At 32.4% G+C, this 19,662-nt stretch overlaps 3 protein-coding genes across 4 annotated transcripts; 2 read left to right on the top strand and 1 right to left on the bottom strand.

Moving 5' to 3' along the window:
- LOC104731329 (calcium-dependent protein kinase 15) lies at nt 87–2,960 on the top strand. Its single transcript, XM_010450663.1, has 8 exons — nt 87–1,046; nt 1,433–1,576; nt 1,661–1,813; nt 1,917–2,029; nt 2,118–2,285; nt 2,386–2,513; nt 2,605–2,704; nt 2,786–2,960. The coding sequence occupies exons 1-8, from the start codon at nt 266–268 to the stop codon at nt 2,873–2,875; spliced, it is 1,677 nt and encodes a 558-aa protein (XP_010448965.1). The 5' UTR covers nt 87–265; the 3' UTR covers nt 2,876–2,960.
- On the top strand, nt 6,887–8,060 carry LOC104731328. The gene is made up of 4 exons (XM_019234044.1): nt 6,887–6,993; nt 7,182–7,400; nt 7,488–7,905; nt 8,014–8,060. Exons 1-3 carry the CDS (start codon nt 6,960–6,962, stop codon nt 7,826–7,828), a joined length of 594 nt encoding a protein of 197 aa, XP_019089589.1. The 5' UTR covers nt 6,887–6,959; the 3' UTR covers nt 7,829–7,905; nt 8,014–8,060.
- Nucleotides 8,588–18,281, bottom strand: LOC104731327 (disease resistance protein TAO1-like). 2 transcript variants are annotated; one of them, XM_019234040.1, is made up of 6 exons: nt 17,574–18,281; nt 13,163–14,170; nt 11,177–12,296; nt 10,780–11,094; nt 10,289–10,582; nt 8,588–10,039 (listed from the first exon to the last, which is right to left on the bottom strand). In XM_019234040.1, the coding sequence occupies exons 1-6, from the start codon at nt 18,134–18,136 to the stop codon at nt 9,002–9,004; spliced, it is 4,338 nt and encodes a 1,445-aa protein (XP_019089585.1). In that variant the 5' UTR covers nt 18,137–18,281; the 3' UTR covers nt 8,588–9,001. The 2 variants fall into 2 exon arrangements, with proteins under 2 accessions (XP_019089585.1, XP_010448962.1); XM_010450660.2 differs by having other exon boundaries at nt 8,588–10,582.

Genomic DNA, 19,662 nt, shown 5'->3' with positions numbered 1-19,662 from the left:
ACGCATTAGAAAAATTAATACAACTTTCTCTTAATCTAATGGCTTAGAGATTACAATAATAAAGATAGCTGAAAATGGAATATTTTCCGTGAAAATAATAAAACCGTTAATGTCAATAAAACATAGATGGAAAATAAAAATCTTCACATTCACCAAGAATGGTAATTAAAAAAAGATAAAAAGACATTGTGAAAAGTCGAGCAAAATTGCTTCTTCTCTAACCTAGAACACAAGAAATTCTCCACACACAAAAAAAACCCTAAAAATGGGTTGCTTTAGCAGCAAACACCGGAACACAGAGAGTGATCTCATCAATGGCAGCGTACAAAGCTCAATTCCGACAAATCAATCCCAAAGCTCTGTCTCTCGTAACGTCTCCGAGCCTCAGAAACCTCCATTTCATCAAATTCCGACAACAACCCAACCAAATCATCGTAATCAACAACAACAACAAGAAGAAGCAAAACCCATTGATAAGGTGATCGAAGAGAAACAGGTTCGAACAACACCATTGAAACCAATCGTCTTTAGAGAAACAGAGACAATTCTAGGCAAACCCTTTGAAGGAATCAGGAAACATTACACGCTAGGTCACGAATTAGGTCGAGGCCAATTCGGTATAACCTACAGCTGCAAAGAGATTTCAACGGGGAACGTATACGCTTGCAAATCAATACTAAAGAGGAAACTAATGAGAAAGCAGGACAGAGATGACGTGAAGAGAGAGATTCAGATAATGCAGCATTTGTCTGGACAAGAGAACATAGTTGAGATCAGAGGTGCTTACGAGGATAGACAATCTATACATCTGGTGATGGAGTTGTGTGGGGGTAGTGAACTGTTTGATAGGATTATAGCTCAGGGACATTACTCTGAGAAAGCAGCTGCTGGTGTTATTAGATCGATTTTGAATGTTGTTCACATTTGCCATTTCATGGGAGTGATTCATCGTGATCTCAAGCCTGAGAACTTCTTGCTCGCTAGTACTGATGATAATGCTATGCTTAAAGCTACTGATTTTGGATTGTCTGTGTTCATTGAAGAAGGTGAGTCTCTTCTTCTCCTTTATAGTTATATATATGCAAATGCTTTAGATTTCATAAGATTCTGATGAATGTTGGAGATTTGTTATGGATATGGGTTTTGTCAGGAATGGTTTGTATATTTAGAATATTATTTCATTTAGTGATGTTTTGGTGAATAGTATTAGTGTTAAGCTTGAAAACAGAGGTTTAGCTAGTTTTGTGTGAACTTGGGAATGTATGCAAGTGTTTTGCTGACACACTGTACAAATATGTAGTATGATAGAACTAATTGTGTGTTGGTTTTTTTCTTTATGTTATTGTCAAGTACGCTATTTTTCATAGTTGATTCTTGTGTTCATATGCTTGATGTGCTGATTTATAAACTGAAAACAAACCAAAAAATGCAGGGAAAGTTTACAGAGATATAGTAGGAAGTGCCTACTATGTTGCTCCTGAGGTATTAAGAAGAAGCTATGGAAAGGAAATTGATGTTTGGAGTGCAGGGATTATTCTATACATCTTGCTTTGTGGTGTACCTCCTTTTTGGGCTGGTAATAAAAGTAGAACACAGTCTTTGATTTGTTTATCCACTTAATAACTATTAATATGTTTTCTATTGTTGTGTTACATTGTAGAAAATGAGAAGGGGATATTTGATGAGATTCTAAAGGGAGAAATTGATTTTAAGAGTAAACCATGGCCTTCTATATCTGAGAGTGCTAAAGACCTTGTGAGGAAGTTGCTTACTAAAGACCCTAAGAAGCGAATCTCAGCGGCACAAGCTCTTGGTAAACTCCCATTAAATCTCTCTCTCTAAGTGTTGTTTTGTAGCCAACTTACTTTGGAATGCTTTACTAATCTGTAGTGATCCTTGTGGTGCTTTATTTTTAGAACATCCTTGGATAAGAGGAGGAGAAGCACCGGACAAGCCTATTGATAGTGCTGTGTTATCTCGGATGAAGCAGTTCCGAGCAATGAACAAGCTTAAGAAGCTAGCTCTTAAAGTAAAACTACAAACGCTTCTTATGCAAGTTACACATTTCTCTTTTGTTTTGCTTAATCATTGGCTGTGCATCTTATTTTGTTTTGTAGGTTATTGCAGAGAGTCTCTCGGAAGAGGAAATAAAAGGTCTTAAAACCATGTTTGCCAATATGGATACAGACAAAAGCGGCACAATCACTTACGAAGAATTGAAAACCGGGCTGGCTAGACTTGGCTCTAAACTCACTGAAGCAGAAGTTAAGCAACTCATGGAAGCCGTAAGTATTACCATCCTCTTTGCCTTGCTTCTAATGTTTCATATTCTTCTAAAGAAAAGATGGAACCTGAATAGCTTTTTTTTATATACATATGTTTCAGGCTGACGTAGATGGTAATGGAACAATCGACTACATCGAGTTCATCTCAGCGACAATGCATAGATACAGATTTGATCGAGACGAACACGTATTCAAAGCCTTCCAATACTTCGACAAAGACAACAGTGGGTAAGTTTTTGGTCCCTTGAAGAACAGAGTAAATATAAACTTGAGAGCTATTTAAAGACACCAATATGATTGTGGATTTTGCCAAACACAGGTTTATCACAATGGATGAGTTAGAGTCAGCCATGAAAGAGTATGGTATGGGAGATGAAGCTAGCATCAAAGAAGTCATAGCGGAAGTCGATACAGATAATGTAAGTTTTGTTTTCCCTCTACATAGCATCAAAGAAGTTATGAACCAAGATTGCGATTAATGATGGGTCTCTCTTGTGTAGGATGGAAGAATAAATTATGAAGAGTTTTGCGCGATGATGAGAAGTGGTACCACACAGCCGCAACAAGGGAAACTTCTTCCAATCCATTGATTGATAGAGAAATTTAATATTATTTAGATAGCCAACATTTTTTACGTGCAAAAGAGTTCCCTACATGAACTTACTATTACTTATGAAAAAAAAAAAAGAACAGTTGATTTCTTCAATGTTATTTCTCAAATCGAACTACATCTTAACATCTACATCTATAATGTCCGGTGGTAAAGGAAAAAAAAGTCCTGCCACCGGGGTTTGAGTAGCATTAGCCACCGGTTCGAAATTTAAACTACATCTACATCTATAATCTATATATATAATAGCAATCCGAATAAATATCACTAAAAATTGTATTTTTTTCAATTGTATTTTATGGATAATTTTTCAAAAAAATCTGTAGAAATTTTCAATTGTATGTTTCACGAAAAGTTACAATTGTTCATTGTACCAGTTTTTCTTTTTTGTAAAGTTGTAACTGTTCATTATAGAGTTGTGATTATTCGAATATTCATATCTTTTGAAATCTATATATATTTGTGTGTTTGAACTGTTTTCATTTTTTTGTCATGACACAAAATAATATAAATTTTTAATTTCAACGTTTTTACAGCTTTCTAAATTATCCTCTAGTATTTATTATTTTAAAAGTAAAGAAATTCCTCCAATTCTTGATTTAACAAAAGATTTTTGCAATGGTGAATATAATTTACAACTTTTAATTAATTTTAAATATTAATTTAATGAAAATACCTATTAAAAAATTCAAAGAGTTAAATGGATTATATAGTGATATTTTGGATTTGGCTTATGAATATGGTAATAAATATGTTTTCTATTTAAAAACAGCTTATATGGGTTGCACACATCGGAATTGGATGCTGTATTAACATTACAAAGTCCAGATCTGAAAAGATATCCTCAAGCTATATGACTATTTTGTATATTTTTCATTTGTGTTGGACGCATTAATTGTAGTAAACCTGAAATGAATCCTTTGGAATGGTATTTTTTTCAGATAAATTTCAAATGTTCGAAGAAAAGTAATGATTCTGATTCGTAACTTCAATACAAAAGGAGAACATTTTTGCTAAATATTTTTTTTATTTATTTTTTTCAAATAACATAGTAGAGTCTGTTCGTTGTAGAGTTGTGTCTTTTACTATAACATATCTTTACAATTTATTTATTTTGAAAAAATCATACAATTGCATATGTTTTATGTTGTGTCTTTTACAATAAAAATCTTTATAATAGTAACAATCTGATTAAATACCAGTAACAATTGCGATTTATCTTCGTACATTTTCATTAAATAATATATATATTTTTTTTTTGAAAAAAATCATAGGGTTGTGTCTGTTCATTGTAGAATTGTGTCTTTTACTACAAAAGGAAATTATACGGTTGTTTCTGTTCATTGTAGGGTTATGTCTTTTCACCATATCTTATTTACAACTTTTCGTTCCAAGAGTTATGTTTATTTAAATGTTTATGTATTTTGAACTATATATATATATATATATATATTTGTCTCTGACACAAATTTTCTCGTTTCATGCTGAATTTAAAAATATGTATTTTAATATTGAATATCCAACATTATTCTATAATCTAACTAAAAATTTTAGAAATGATTATAGTAATAAAAAAATTTAATCAGTTTTAGTTGTATAACTTACAATTGCATTTATTTATCATACTTTTTCATAAATATGTTTTTTTAAAGATTTAACTATTTCATCTTTTATTTTTAGAAGTTGTCTATTTTTATTATAACTATTGATTGATAAATTTTCACTCAAGATGTTTTTATTTTTAAAATTATTTTATCAGAAAATTACATTTATTTATTATAATGGTTCGTTTGATATTCTTACTTAGGATCACTTCGTCATAATATTTGTTTATGAGTAATATAAATATCAATAACTGTTATGATGCTTGTTACTCTTTACAATAATTTTTCATACAAATCTTATACTTATAATACATACAAAAATGTGGAAAAAAAAATAGTACATACAAATTATTTAATAATTTGTCTCAATATGAGTAGAGTTTGTCTCGATTCATTATGACTTTTCATTTAATATTTTTTTTTCTAGAGATGAGTCTTTTTACCATATTATTTTCTTTATTATAAGTTTTTATTTTTATGATTGTGTTTTTTAAACTCACAGTTATATATGTTTAATATTTATGAAGTTTTAGCCTTACTTATTATTTTCTTTTTTGGAGATAATTTTTAATTTTATTATTTAGCATATATTTTTAAATGATTTTATAATATATAATTCTAAATTTGAAATTTAATTTAACTTGTTTTGAAATACTTCTCCTGTGACATCGCGGAGGTCTGAGTCCTAGTGTATGTAAATTCTGGGATAGATATCAGTTTGCAATAATGGATGATGAAGTAGGGAGTCAAGTCGCCTTGGTCTAGTGGTAAAGGAAAAAAAGTCCCGCCACCTGGGTTCGAGTAGCATTGGACACGGGGTTCAAAATTTAACATGTTTCCTCCGGCCTCAAGAGATTTAGTCTTTGGGCCTAGATAGGCTTTAGGATCACTCATGTTTTATCAACAAAAGATATTTATATATATATATATATATATATATATATATATATATATATTTTTATATACATAGGAACAAAACTTTTTTAAATTTTACTAAAGTAACCTAATTAATTATTTGTATCAAAATTAGTAAATTACGAAATAAATTAGTGTATGTAGTTTCTCTGTGCTGTTAAAAAAAATAAACCGACCCCATCTCTCTCTCTAAGCGACGATTCCAAACTTTCTTCTCCGGCAGTCTTTATTTTCTCAACGTTTCCCGGCCGACGTCGGTCTCCACGATGTTGGTCGGTGTCTCCCTTTTCTGTTTAGTTTTTCAATTCTCTTGTTTCAGTTATAATTTCCTAATAATTGGCCAATGATTTCTGCAAATCCGTTGGTTTTCTTTTTTCAATTCTTCATAATTATCCTCTCCTTTGGGATGAGATTTATTCTGTCCACAATCTGACGAGTTTCCCGGCAGTGTGTTGACATCTTTCCGCAAAAGATCTGTGCGATGAAGATCTGTGCAAATGGTTCTCTTTGTTCGTTAATTGCAATCAGTCAACTCCCTGATATTTGTTTCTCTTTGAGAAATGATTTGCAATTTCGGATTTGGGATCCCGGTGATTTAAATGCTGGAATAGATGTTGGTGTCTTGAAGATTCGAACAGATCGTATTGTCAAACATCACCTCCATAGTTGTTTCAAGGTTATGGGCTTTTTCCTCTTCTTATTGAAAGTGAGGATAGAGTTGGATGATGATGTTTTTACAGTTCTGTGTTCGAAAATATTGGCTCTGCCTATTATTATTCTCTTTGGATATGGAGATTGTTTTTCTGGTTCCAAAATTACAGATATGGTATGGTGGCTTTGGAAGCAGTTAATTATACACGGAGGGAACAAAAGAAATCAATGGTTTCTACATCAACACAATGATTTGTTACCGAAGTCATATGAAGAAACTCCAAAAGCTTTTCATTTATGGCCTTTAAAGAAGAAGAAGAACATCAACAAGGAAATCGATTTTATGAATTTATCATGGGTGATATTTACAACCGATATATTGCCATCGCCTAGTGTGGGAGATGCAAATGTTTGTGTGGTTAGCGATGTAACGGATGGATCGCAACCCTTTGATTCTCAAAAAAAGTTTTGGTGCTACACAAAAGAGAAGATAGCCCAACAAGAAGATCATAATGAACAGAGGACGCTGAAGAAAAATAACAGATGTATCAATCTGTTCGCGTGTAAAGCTTATCAATATGAAGTAACGTGTTTTTTACTTCTTTGTTTGTTCTGTTCTATTCAAGTATTGGTTGTATGGTTAGTAGAATTTCAACTTGTATACTCATTGGTATGTTTGTACTTACGTTTTCAAATTAATGAAGAATGAGGTGTTAAAAAAAAAAAAAAAAAAAATTAGTGTATGTAAGATATTGAAGTCGTATAAAATAAACTTATACTGTATGAAATTAGTAAACTCTCGCACACAATATTTACGTCCGGTGAGTCATATAGACAAACGCAGCGCACAGTTTGTTAACCCTAAATTCTCATCCGCATTTTTTTGACGAAACCATGTCTCAATTCAGAGGATTCAGGGGATTCAGTGGTAAGATCTCTCTATCTATCTCTCTGTCTCTCTCTTAGTCGATATTGTTGGTCTATGATCTGGATTAGCGCTTTCATCTGATCGATCTGTCATTGGTAATTGGTAAACACTAGCTTATATTGTTCGCGATCTGCTTTTTTATTTCCCGTCTCGTAATCGTAATTTGTTTACTCGTTGTCCGTTCGCAGAGGCTAACACATACATCTTTTGGAACGTGGACGATTACCCTATCCCTAATGGTCTCGATACTCTTTCAATGAAAGAGATAATGGAAGCACAACTCGAAGTTATGGATTTTTGTGGGCCTGTGTCAATCCAGGCTTACGCTAGTAAGAATACGTTCTCGGATGATGAGTTGCTACGTAAATTTTCAGAAGCCGGAATCAAAACCAGTATCTTACGCGAAGGTGATATTCTTTTTTCTTTTTCTTTTTTTTTTTCTTTTCTCGCATATATATATCCCTAATCGACATCTCCGTTGATATACTTTCCAGGTGGTAGTAAATATTCGGGAATTTATTCCATGTTAATAGACATGTATCTCTGCGCACTGCGAAATCCTCCACCATCAAATTTGTTTGTACTCTCAAAAAACATGGATGATTCAAGCGTGCTTCTACACTTTCGGGCTTTGGATCATAGGGAATATGGTGTTAGGTTATCCGATGCTGAACCATATTGGTTACCTCGTAATGTGAATTTAGCTGCCCAGTTTTTGGCTAACCTATTCCATGATGAAACCCTTCTTCCCAATAACAACAAGAGGAAAGCAGAGCTTCCTGCTGATTCCCACCTACCACAGTCTCAAGGAAGACCAAAATATGATGTTTTATGATATTGTAGTTGGTTAATTTGGTACCATATGTATTCTGAAAGACCCTAAGAAACGAATCTCAGCGGCACAAGCTCTTGGTAAAGTCCCATTAAATCTCTCTTTTAAGTATGGTTTTGTTGAAGTCAGCTTACTTTGAAATGCTTTAATAATCTGTCGTTGATCCTTATGATGTTTTTTTTTTCCAGAAACATCCTTGGATCAAAGGAGGAGAAGCACCAGACAACACTATTGATAGCGCTGTGTTATCTCGGATGAAGCTATTCCGAGCAATGAACAAGCTTGTAATTAAAAAACTACAAACGCTTCTTCTGCAAGTAACACATTCCACTTTTGTTTTGCTTAATCATTGGTTGTGTCTGATTTTGTTTTGTAGGTTATCGCCGAGAGTCTCTCGGAAGAGGAACTAAAAGGTCTTAAAACCATGTTTGCATATCACTTACGAAGAACTGAAAACCGGGCTGGCTAGACTTGGCTCTAAACTCACTGAAGCAGAAGTGAAGCTACTTACGGAAGCCGTAAGTATTACCATCCTCTCTGCCCTGCTTCTAATGTTTTCATATTTTGCTTAACAAAGATGGAACCTTAAAAGCCTTTTTATAAATAGGTTTCAGGTTGATGTAGATGGTAATTGAAAAATCTACTATAAATATAAGACACCCCTTTAAAAGAGTTGCAGACGTAGACCTAAGGCAACTTTTAAGAAGAGTAGTTGTGTTACAGAAAATTAAAACATTTTTCGTTGATCAATCATTCAAAACGAGGACAAAACAAAGGTTGCAATAAATAAGAGCAATTGTTTGTTCAATGCATAGCGGGAATGCATCACTAATGCAGATACATGCACACATTCGTGAATTCATCCGCTACTTCAATCAGACATGAACCCAAAATCACACAAATACAGAACAAAAATGCACATCAACCAACGAAATTGTAGTTTTTTTCTCTCTCTGTTTTTTTCAGCGTCCATCAACATGAGGGAATTAAAGTGTTGGATGATAAGATTGAAGGTGAGATCTCTTCTCAATCCCTAATACAAACGATGAACCCTAACTGATAAGATCGGAGTTACGGTTCTCCTCTCTTATCACCATGAACAGAGACCTTGATCACGTAGGATGCCTCTTTACAATAGACTCTACTCGCTATTTATACTACTATCTATTTCTTCTACTAACTTCTTCTTCTTCTCTTCCTTTCTGCTGCCAGCTCAGCAACAAACTCTTTTCTCTCAATACTTATCATTGGAACCAAATTTAGCCCGCATTCTCCAATCTCCCATTCCTTATCGTAGACTTCGAACTCAAAGGAAAATTCGTTGGAGCTCACCTTTTCTTCGACATGGAATGTGTACAAGTGTTCCTTTAGAAGTGGAGATCCGTGGTGGTATCTTCTTGATCTACGGTTAACATTATCACCATTAATCTTCTCCTTGAGGCAATAAGATACACCCACCATCTTCCCACCAACCTTAGTGTCACCCTTATTAACCAGCAAGACGTAAGCCTTAAAATTCAAGGATCTAGGGTGCTGCTTATCAATTCCATTCCATTTCATTGAAAGGGAATCCCCGGTGGCTAGGTAAGTGAAGTATGTAGGCACTTTTTCTCCGGGAAAGAGTGAAAACCTACAAGCCGATGTCTTGATGATAAGGTCCCTCGCTTCTTGATTCAATTTGAAGCAGTTAACAAAGTTGAGGCCTATAAACTTGATAGTGTGGAAAGAGCAATGCAGCCTCTCGAGGGACTCACAGTTTTCTGCATTTAGGAATGATAAGGAGTCTGGAAGCTCTGGAAGAGAAACCAGCTTCGTGCATCCCTTGATTACAAGTACACGTAGACGGGATATTCGCTTGACCCATGGAGCAATTTCTTGTATTCTTGTGTCGCTCAAGTGCAGCTCTGTGATGAAGTCAAAAGCGTGCGGGAATTTCTTGAGGTTTTCACTATATGACATATGCCAGTCATCAAGTCGAGACCATGACCTGATTGATGAAGGAACTTCTTCTATTGCAGTACCATTGAGTATTAGAACTCTAATACTTGTGGAGATCTCAGGAAATTTTTTTAACATAGAGCAACCAGCGAGATCAAGTACATCGAGAGATTCCATGTTGATGTTAATCGGAAGGGCCTCTAGCACTGAACATCCATTTAGATACAGTTTCTCAAGATTGATATTGCCAATAGAGGAGGGGAGCACCTTAAGAATCGAGCAATATGAAATATTCAGATTCTTGAGAAATTTGATTTTCCCAATAGAGGAGGGGAGCTCAACAAGACTCGAGCACTCTGAAAGAACCAAATTCTTGAGACCGGTGATATTCCCAATAGTGGAAGGGAGCTCCACCAATCTTGAACATTCTGAAAGAATCAAATTCTTGAGACCGATGATATTCCCAATAGAGGTGGGAAGTTTAACAAGACTTGAGCATCCTGAAAGATTCAAATCCTTGAGGCAGGTGATATTCCCAATAGAGGAGGGGAGCTTCACCAACCTTGAGCAACTTCGGAGAAACAATTCCCTGATATTAGCAGCATTACCAATAGATGATGGGAGCGCCTCAAGATTTGAGCATCCACTGAGATTCAATATCTTGAGATTAGTGGCACTTCCCAAAGAAGAGGGGAGCTCCACCAGACTTGAGCAATCCTCAAGATTCAGTTCTTGGAGATTAATAGCAGTTGAGAGATCAGGAAGCTCCTCAAGGTTTTTGGAACATTTTAAATCCATCCACTTGAGATTTTTAATCACCTGTAAAGAAAAAAAAAAATACAAAGACAAACAATCAAAAGAGCCGTTGATACCCAAATCTTCGGGAACTAATAAAAGAAAGGCTACCTAGAGAACATATTTTAATGACTTTGATATTTAACTCAAAACGCAAAACAATTTATAGAATCGAATAAAACTGAAGTTTACTTACGAAATTTGAAGAAATATACACTTACATAATATCCTTTCCACAACTTCTTAAGCTGGCTGTAAGACATGTTTAGTTCGATGAGGGACTCCATAGTGAATGGATAAGGCATGCATGTCATCGGGAAGCATTCCCAATGTAGTAATCTAACTCCTCGAGGTAGAAATATTTCTCGATATATTAGAGTTAGACTTTGTGGTAAGTACGGTCTCGGGTGAATATCATTACCGTGGAGCCTTAAGAAATGGAGATTATGCATGTTCCCAAAGGCTCTACCACTTCTAATTAACTCATCCATGTTCTCAGAATATTTGGAATTTATGCCTAAAACTGTTCCATTATCCTGTAAAAGAACCAAAGTCATATAAGTAGATATGATTAGTTATAAAATTTTGTAAGGAGCAACACGCTAGCTGAAAACTTACTATTGTATCACTACTCAGTACTTTGCATGTATCTTTGCTATCAACCAAAAACATGCGCTTCCCTGGGTCCTGACAACATTGTTTACGAACAATATCTCTACCCAACTTTTCTAGCAGATCATGCATCTTAACATATCCCGAGCTGATAGAGATGAGAGATTTTTCCGATAAGACTTTAAGATTTCGTCTCACATCACTGAATTTCGATGCTAGATGCTCTTCCACTTTCTCAATCGGTTCATAATTGAAAAAGCAGGCTATATGAAGAAATATTTTTTTATCTTTATCAGATAAGACATCGTAAGTGAACTTCAAAACGTTTTCAATATCTCCATTAAGGTTAATCTTTAACGTTGGTAGGTGTGTCTTCCACTCCTGCAGAGACATTCCCCGCAGAAAAGAGCCTAGAACCTTCAATCCCAAAGGAAGGTTACCTGTAAGTTTCGTAATTTCCATAGCAATATTCTCAAAACCATCAAACGTAACCCTTTGACCAAAAGCATAGATGCAGAAGATTTGAACAGCCTCAAAAAAAGTGGAAAAATCCACCTTGTAAACTTGGTCAATCCCCTTTGCTTTAAAAAGGTGTAAATCTTGCGCTGTAGCGATAATCATACTTCCAGGACCATAGCAACTAAACAGTCCTGTTATGGCATCTAGTTGCTCCAAACAATCCACATCATCAATAACGACAAACACTTTCTTGTATCGTAATCTTTCTTCTACATTTCCTAAATGCCGAATCTGGATATCCTGCTGGTTACGTATTTGTGACAAAAAATCTACCTGTAGTTTCATCTTTAGCTTTAATTTATGACCAATATTATCATGAGAACGGATTGGATAACGTGTTTTGACATTAGCCATGAATGCACTGAGTTGGAACTCTTGCGAGTATTCTCCAAATAGAACTTTGGCGATGGTGCTCTTACCTATTCCAGAAGGACCCCAAATCCCAATAATTCTCACATTGCGTGAGTCATCTGGGCGTAAGAATCGTTTTAAATTTTCGATATGAGCATTCATACCAACTAAATTATCAAAATTCCTTGATGGCACAAGATTCATCATGTCTGAAACACGACTGGCAAGTTGTTCGATCATGGCCGCATCATTTTCCCTTACAAGTGAAAAGATGAATACATTAGTTAAATACTTATCAAACACTTTCAGATTTTTTGGTTGGGTAAGGCAAAGGTGTCAAAATGAGCCGTTAGCTCATGAGCACAAACTCTGTTTTCTCGTTTCATTTAATAAATGAGTTAAATGATCGAGCTTTAATGAACATGAGCTACCTCATAAGTTAGGCATTTTAAATTTTAAAATCACACATATGTCTATATATTTATAAAATTAAATTACGAAAACAAAAGCACATTTATACATTTTCCATTAAATATAACAAAATATAAATTTTTAATTAGTAGAAATTTTATGTTTTATATTATATTTTTAAGATAAATATAAACAATATAGACATACTTTTATAAAAAATTACCCTATTTAAACATCGTCTCTCTTACAACTTCACTTCACAAAATTTCATTGATCTCAAAATAGGATTCGACTCTTTCACTTTGCATATATCGTAATTCATATCTCAAAGTAATTGAGTAAATTACATCTCAAAATATTTGTTATATTTTTGAATTATGTTATTATATTTATTTTTTTTAAAATTTTTTTGAATTATCTTTATCTCCTATATAATAAAACGAAAGTACAAATTTTTTTTTTTGTAGACTATATAATATGGATTATAAAATTACTTATTTGATAGGTTATATGAGTTGTAACCATTAAATAAATCTCGATTAAAAATCCTCTCAAAAAAAATATACGAAATAATATTTTCAAATCTCCAAAAAATATTTAATCATAGATTAATCATATTTAATCTTCAAATCTCCCGAGAATATTTAATTAATCATAATTAATCATATTTCTATATGTTTGAAAGATTACGAAGAAGTGAGAAGGACGAACCAGTGGCTTGAATCGTAACAATCCGCTATTGTGGCCACTTTCGCTAATGCTTGTCTCCATCTTTCAATGTCCTCCTTACTTGTACCAGCACAAGTTTTTATGAAAGCCTTCCCAAAATCTCCAGTGAGGTTTTTTACATCAGATGGAACTATTTTATAAAAAATGGGAATCACAGGTCGATATAACTCTTCCCTCCATTTCATGATCTCCACCAGTTCATTAAGACACCACTTTGAAGAAGCGTAGTTCCTCGAGAGAAAGATGATTGAGATCGTAGATTTTCTAATCGCACCTATGAGTTCGGGACCGATGGATTTTCCTCTCTTGATCTCATTATCGATGAACAGTTTGATTCCTTTTCTTCGAAACTCCTTGTGAATATGACTGAGAAAGTCTTCACGGACATCTTTCCCGCGGAAGCTTGCAAAGATGTTGTGTGTCCAGTTATGAGGCAAAGAAGACAGAGGAACTGATGAAGATGAAGAAGACTTTTGACCTGGATCATTCATGAAATATTTCTGAAAAGCTTCATCATCAGGTGACTGACCCACCTCACACATATGGCTAATCCCATGATAATTCAAAAGCTTTTTATTTTGCGTAGTGATGATAATCTGACTTTCAGGACCATCCAACCCAGCTTCGTTCGCCATGGCATCTAGTTCCGCCGGCTGATACGCACCAGCGAGAACAATAAACACTCTCTTCTTGTCTTTTAACCAGTCTTGCCCAACTCCTAAATGATGAATCTTGACATCCTCCGGGTTTATTATACTTCGAGGCAAAATCTCTTTATGTAATTGCTGTTCCGTGATGTCGTTACATGGTTTTGTGATTTTACCTATTCCTGATGGACCCCAAATCCCTATCATATTCACGTCATCGGACTCCAGGTCTAAGAATGGTTTCGTCGTCTCTAAAACGTCAAAATCACTTGATGGCGCATAGTTGATCAGCTCCTTTTTAACATTAGTGGCGAATTTTTCGATCATGGCAGCTTCATTATCACTAACAAGAGAAAGATCCGTTAGATAGTTAAAAGAAAATTTTGGTATGAAGGGTAATACCACTAAACATACATACACGAATGAATATTTAACTGACACACATGTTACTGTGCTAACATTACTGTTCTTTTAAATTGGACAATTCTAACCCTAAATCTCTGTCGATGAAACTGTGTCAACGTGTATATATATATATATATATACTAGAATTTGTACCTGCGCAGGGATTTTAATTTAAAATATTTTTTATCAATAGAAATTGTTAAGTTCAAATATAATCATTTCAATTTTTGAGTATAAATCTATATAAATACTAAACTTACTTTACTGAGTGATATAAACAAATATATTTTTAAAGATAATATTTCTTTGTTATATCTATTTGCGATTTACGTGGGATTTTAGGTAAAATTTTTTATCAATAAGAATAATTGAATATGAATATAATTTGAAGATTAAAAGATAAATCTATATAAATGCTGTACTTATTTTACTAATCTATATATAACATATATTGTCTAGTGTCAGCAATAATATTGTCGACAATCTTCTGACCTTTTATCTTGAAAAGAGTTCATTCCATATTCATAATTTTAAAAATTCGAACGTCAATATCGATCATTTACCTAATTATAGAGACCATTTAAATATATCGATATCCTACATTAAATGTGAATATACAAAGTTTCATGAACAGTTTTAGTGATATGTCGCTACAATGAGATTTCAAATTCATCATCTGTCATAATAGAATTTCCGACTAAGTCAAGAATGCTTAAATGATGAAACGTTTAAACCCCACAATGAATATCTAATCACTAATCCAAGTTACATATTTTTCTAAAATCTCATATGTTATTTGTAAATGTTAATTTTGTGATGCAACCCAGCTTCGTCTTCTAAAAAAATCATAGTGTACTTTAAATATGTTGTTTTTGCCAATGTTTTGGGTTAAAAGCATTTGATAATATATATATATATATATATATGTTATATTTGTTATAGATTTTTTGTATCATGTTATAAAATTGTAGCTCCAGTTGATAATATACCTTACACAAATCACATGCCACTTTTTTTAACGGCTTACATATCATTTTTCTATATTTCCTAACAATTGATTTTGTTTCTGTAGATAGATTATTTTTTCAAAATTCGTTTTCATTGTTTTCCCAAAAAAAAGTGTGTCCCTTACAATGTCTTTGTTTTAGATCAAAACTTTTTAAGTTAAGTTAAGTTAAATAATTAATATTTTCTTTTTTATAAGTAAAATTTAATAATAAATTTTTATGGTATATGTTTATTAGAAACTAATGTTTCACTTCAATTTTATTTTCATGTTTAGATTTTTATAAATACAATTACATAACTTGTTTTTGACTCCATAACGCATTAAAATCTTACTTACATTCTAAAACTCATTAACTCATTCTAAATTTTGGAATAATCATTTTTTGTTATAATTTTAATAATAACATTATTACTAAAACAAATTTATAGTATTATTTTTACTATTTTAAAATTTTCATTTATTTTACTTAATTGATTTTTAGATAGTTATTATTTTTATTATTTACTAAAAAATTATATTATTTTTTTTTATTTTAAAATGTAATTAATTTTAGTTAATTCGTTTTTTATTTATTTTTAATTATTATTGATTATAGGTAATATATATGCAATGAATAAATATTAAAATAGTATTTGTTTATGCAAAAATAAAAAATTGATTAGGTGAATGCTGATGTGGAGAAAGGAGAAGTGAGCAAAGTTAACTTTATATATATAGATTTTTTTTTTTCTGATTCTTTTATCTATAATGGGGGTTCCTATTTTGATTTCATGATGTGGCGGTGGTTTCAATCTCAATTAGGGTTGATTCTTCTATGATTTTTGGGTATCACCGTTTCAGTTTCACTTCAGCGGATGTTTCTTGCGACATGGATTTACAATATGATAATTGTTGGAGAGATGAGCAAGGGAATCAGAGCAGGCAAGCAAAATATGTAAGCAACCTCGAAACTTAGCGTATGTCCCCGTCAGTCAACCATTATCCAGTTAATATATATTATCAAACTAACTTTAACATAATATGATAATTTATTAGTTAAAGATAATTATTTAAGCTATGTGTTATTTAATTATTTAATAAATTATCTTTAACTTTTTTTTTTTGTCCAAAAAAAAAAAGTTAAAGATAATTTATTAAATTATCAATGATAAATAAATATTATAACGTATAAGGTAGCTGATATCAATAACACTATTGAACAGTTTAATATTTTTACGTTTTGTATAACTCAATTGTTTTATATATTACATAATTTAACTAAATAAATATAAGTTTAACACATAGCTTATAAATTATCGTGATAATAATATACTAGAATATGATCCGTGTTAGAGCACGGGTTGAAATTCCTTTTGTTTATTTTGTAATTTTTATTCAAATCATCATATATGTGATTATTTTATTTATTTTAAAAGTATTATTTAGGATGGAACACTTTGCCTACCGCAGATTAAGTTGTGTGATTACATTTTGGTAGTTTGATTGACTTTTAAATTACAACAATTGATATTATTATTTATAAATTTGAATTTATGTATGTTATATGTATAAGTGAATTTGTCTTTGTATTTGTAATTTATTGTTAATAATGTTTTCTATATATTACAAATTCAATTCCAATACCACAAAATTCACAAAATCCGAAAGTATAATTTTATTTTGCTATAATCGTCTCATTTCATAATTTTAAAAATTTAAACTATTAAAAATATATCTATAAATTAATAATTATTAATTTACACTATAAAATAATAATTATTAATTTATAGATAAATTAATATCACTATAAATTAATAAAATATCTTGGTCCCAAATATTATTAATTTATAGAGGTTTTACTGTAATTAATAATAATTCAGATAAATAATTATTTTAATCCCTAAATCTCGGTATGACTAAAGAAGCAAATCTATATAACTTATTTTTTTAACCAACTAGTAATCAAATAATAACTATAACTTTATAACCTATAACTATTATATAGTCTACCAAAAAGAAGTTGTGTACTTCCGAAATATTAAATAAGGGATTTTACCTTGTTAACGAATAAAAATGTAGTTAAGCTTTATAATCCATTACTTATTTTTGGTTTCCCAAACAATTCATATAAATGTATAATAGGGTTATTTTCGTTATTACAAAAGAATAGAAGAAAGAGAACTAATTAGTTAAGAACTACTGTCAGATTCTTATTTTTGTTTCCTCTGTGTATTTATATTAACATAGCCCTTGTATAAATCATGTTAATTTTGAAACTAGAGTTATGTATATGTTCTCTGATATTTGGATGTGTTTGAAACATTAAGAGCAAGTTGAAAGGGGAAGGACGAACCAGTTTCTTGAACAGTACCCAGCGATTTTGGCCACTTTCGCCAAGGCTTTTCTCCATTTCTCAGTGTCCTCCTTACTTTCTCCCACACAGGTTTTCAAAAAAACCTCTCCAAAATCTCCGGTCAGCTTATTTAGATCAGATGGATCTACTTTATAGAAAATGACCATCACAGTTTGATCCGACTCTTCCCTACACTTCATAATCTCCACCATTTCGTCAAGATGCCACTTTGAAGAAGCATAGTCCTTAGAAACAACGATGATCATGATCTTAGATCCTCTAATCGCCCGTATGATGAGTTCATGACCGTTGAATACTCCTCCTTTGCTCTCACTACCAATGAATGGTGGTGTGATCTCCTGTCTTTGAAACTCCTTGAGAATATGACTGACAAATTCTCGGCGGACATCTTCCCCGCAGAAGCTCAGAAAGACGTCGTGTATCCACTTCTGAGACGAAGAAGATGGAGGAACTGATGAAGGAGACAAGGAAGATGAAGAAGACGAATCGATTTCTTTGTCTTTTGCAGCAGCAGCACCAATGATAAAGGGAGAAGAATCCATTTGTATGGTGGAGAGAGGATCAATGAGCTTCCTAGAGAGAGAGAGAGAGAGAGATGTGTAGAAAGAATGAAAACAAAGAGGCTTTTATGTAATTTAATATGTGTATAAAGTTGACTCTATTACTGAGTATTGACTTAGAGAAATTTGTGGAAAATATTGTCACCGGCATAAGTCTATCTGCCTAAATTTGTGGATACAGTCCGCTGTGGGACTGTGGGCTATCCAGAAGGAAAAAACATGGAAGCGCAGAAGCAATTTCGACGAAGTAGTGGTCAAAACTGATGTCCCATATGATTAGAATTTTCTTAAATTATTGTAAATTTGACAAATCAAAACAAATATTTTTATTTAGTATCTGTTACAAGCAGAATAAATGAATTTAAAATTTTTTTTTTGGATATACGTTCATCAGCTACGAAAAATATACACAAAAGAAGACACCTAATATAGGCTCTTTTTACACTTTATTTCTCTGTTTTACGTTTAAACTTTCAAACTTAAAAATTAATTAGATAACCAAACGTCCAAACATTTTTCACATCCGTGCAAAAGAGTAGCTGACTTAAAACTTATAAGTTAGGGTAATATTAGTAACTACCATGAAATCCAAAAGAAATTAAGAAAATACCATTGTGTTAGAAAAATTAGGTAACTACCATTTTTAAGAGAAGAGAAAATTCAAAACTGCCCTTAAACAAACGACAAAAGTACAACAATGGTAACTTAAAAATCTTGTTTTTAAAAGAAATCACACGTAATCTTAATAAATAACGTGTAACTTAAGAAAATAAATTATTAATGAGAGAGATATTATGTTATTACCTGTAATTTGATAAAGTAGTGTTACAAAACAAAATGTCATAAATTATATAAAAAACACGACGACGGAGATTCCAACATAAATTGAAATCCAAAAAGATAAAGTGAGATATCTTTCTGCAATTTGAAAGAGAGAAACTATAAAGAAGAAAAAAGCAGGAAAAGTAAGAATTGATATTGTTTGATGTGTTTATAACAGAAAAAATAATGATATCTCATGGTGAGAAGAGAACACCAATGGAGATGTAGGAGGAGAAGAAAGAGGGAGAAGAAGAATAAGACAAATCTTGGTAATTTTATTACTCATCTGACAAAAGCACTGTAGACAAATGGTAACATCTTTCATTCTTGTGTTTTCTAATGTATATTCTCTATAAATTATAACTTATGAGAAAAAAAAAAGAAAAAACAGTTGATCTTTAGTCTCAAACAGTCAAGCCCAACTACATATATGATGTATGTCAATTGTGGCATGTTAGATAGATATCAATTCATTTTGCAGAATTGCAAATAATGGATGGTCAAGTGCCCACGCAAGAACTTTCATGTTTTTTTTTTTTTGGACAAACGAACTTTCATGTTATAACAAGGGCCCGTTATAACAATTAATACTTTTATAAAATAAATAAAAAACAACTATTGGTGGCTCAAGTGTTGGTATCTTCTTGGTATCCCAAGAAGAGTAAAAAATGGTGGTCAGTTTGGTT

Source organism: Camelina sativa, chromosome 12 (assembly GCF_000633955.1).
Source record: "Camelina sativa cultivar DH55 chromosome 12, Cs, whole genome shotgun sequence".
Lineage (NCBI taxonomy): Eukaryota > Viridiplantae > Streptophyta > Magnoliopsida > Brassicales > Brassicaceae > Camelina > Camelina sativa.
The sequence above is the reverse complement of the archived record's forward strand: the minus strand, read 5'-3'. Positions and strand labels throughout refer to the sequence as shown.

Excerpts from the sequence above, each read along its gene's own strand:
- LOC104731329 (XM_010450663.1), top strand. The coding sequence starts at position 266 with ATGGGTTGCTTTAGCAGCAAACACCGGAACACAGAGAGTGATCTCATC. Across the intron at positions 1,047-1,432 it reads GTCTGTGTTCATTGAAGAAG|GGAAAGTTTACAGAGATATA; the intron begins GTGAGTCTCTTC and ends CAAAAAATGCAG. Across the intron at positions 2,514-2,604 it reads TTCGACAAAGACAACAGTGG|GTTTATCACAATGGATGAGT; the intron begins GTAAGTTTTTGG and ends TGCCAAACACAG.
- LOC104731328 (XM_019234044.1), top strand. The coding sequence starts at position 6,960 with ATGTCTCAATTCAGAGGATTCAGGGGATTCAGTG. Across the intron at positions 6,994-7,181 it reads AGGATTCAGGGGATTCAGTG|AGGCTAACACATACATCTTT; the intron begins GTAAGATCTCTC and ends GTCCGTTCGCAG. Across the intron at positions 7,401-7,487 it reads AACCAGTATCTTACGCGAAG|GTGGTAGTAAATATTCGGGA; the intron begins GTGATATTCTTT and ends TATACTTTCCAG.
- LOC104731327 (XM_010450660.2), bottom strand. The coding sequence starts at position 18,136 with ATGGATTCTTCTCCCTTTATCATTGGTGCTGCTGCTGCAAAAGACAAA. Across the intron at positions 12,297-13,162 it reads TGTTACGATTCAAGCCACTG|GGAAAATGATGCGGCCATGA; the intron begins GTTCGTCCTTCT and ends TTCACTTGTAAG. Across the intron at positions 11,095-11,176 it reads TACTGAGTAGTGATACAATA|GATAATGGAACAGTTTTAGG; the intron begins GTAAGTTTTCAG and ends GTTCTTTTACAG.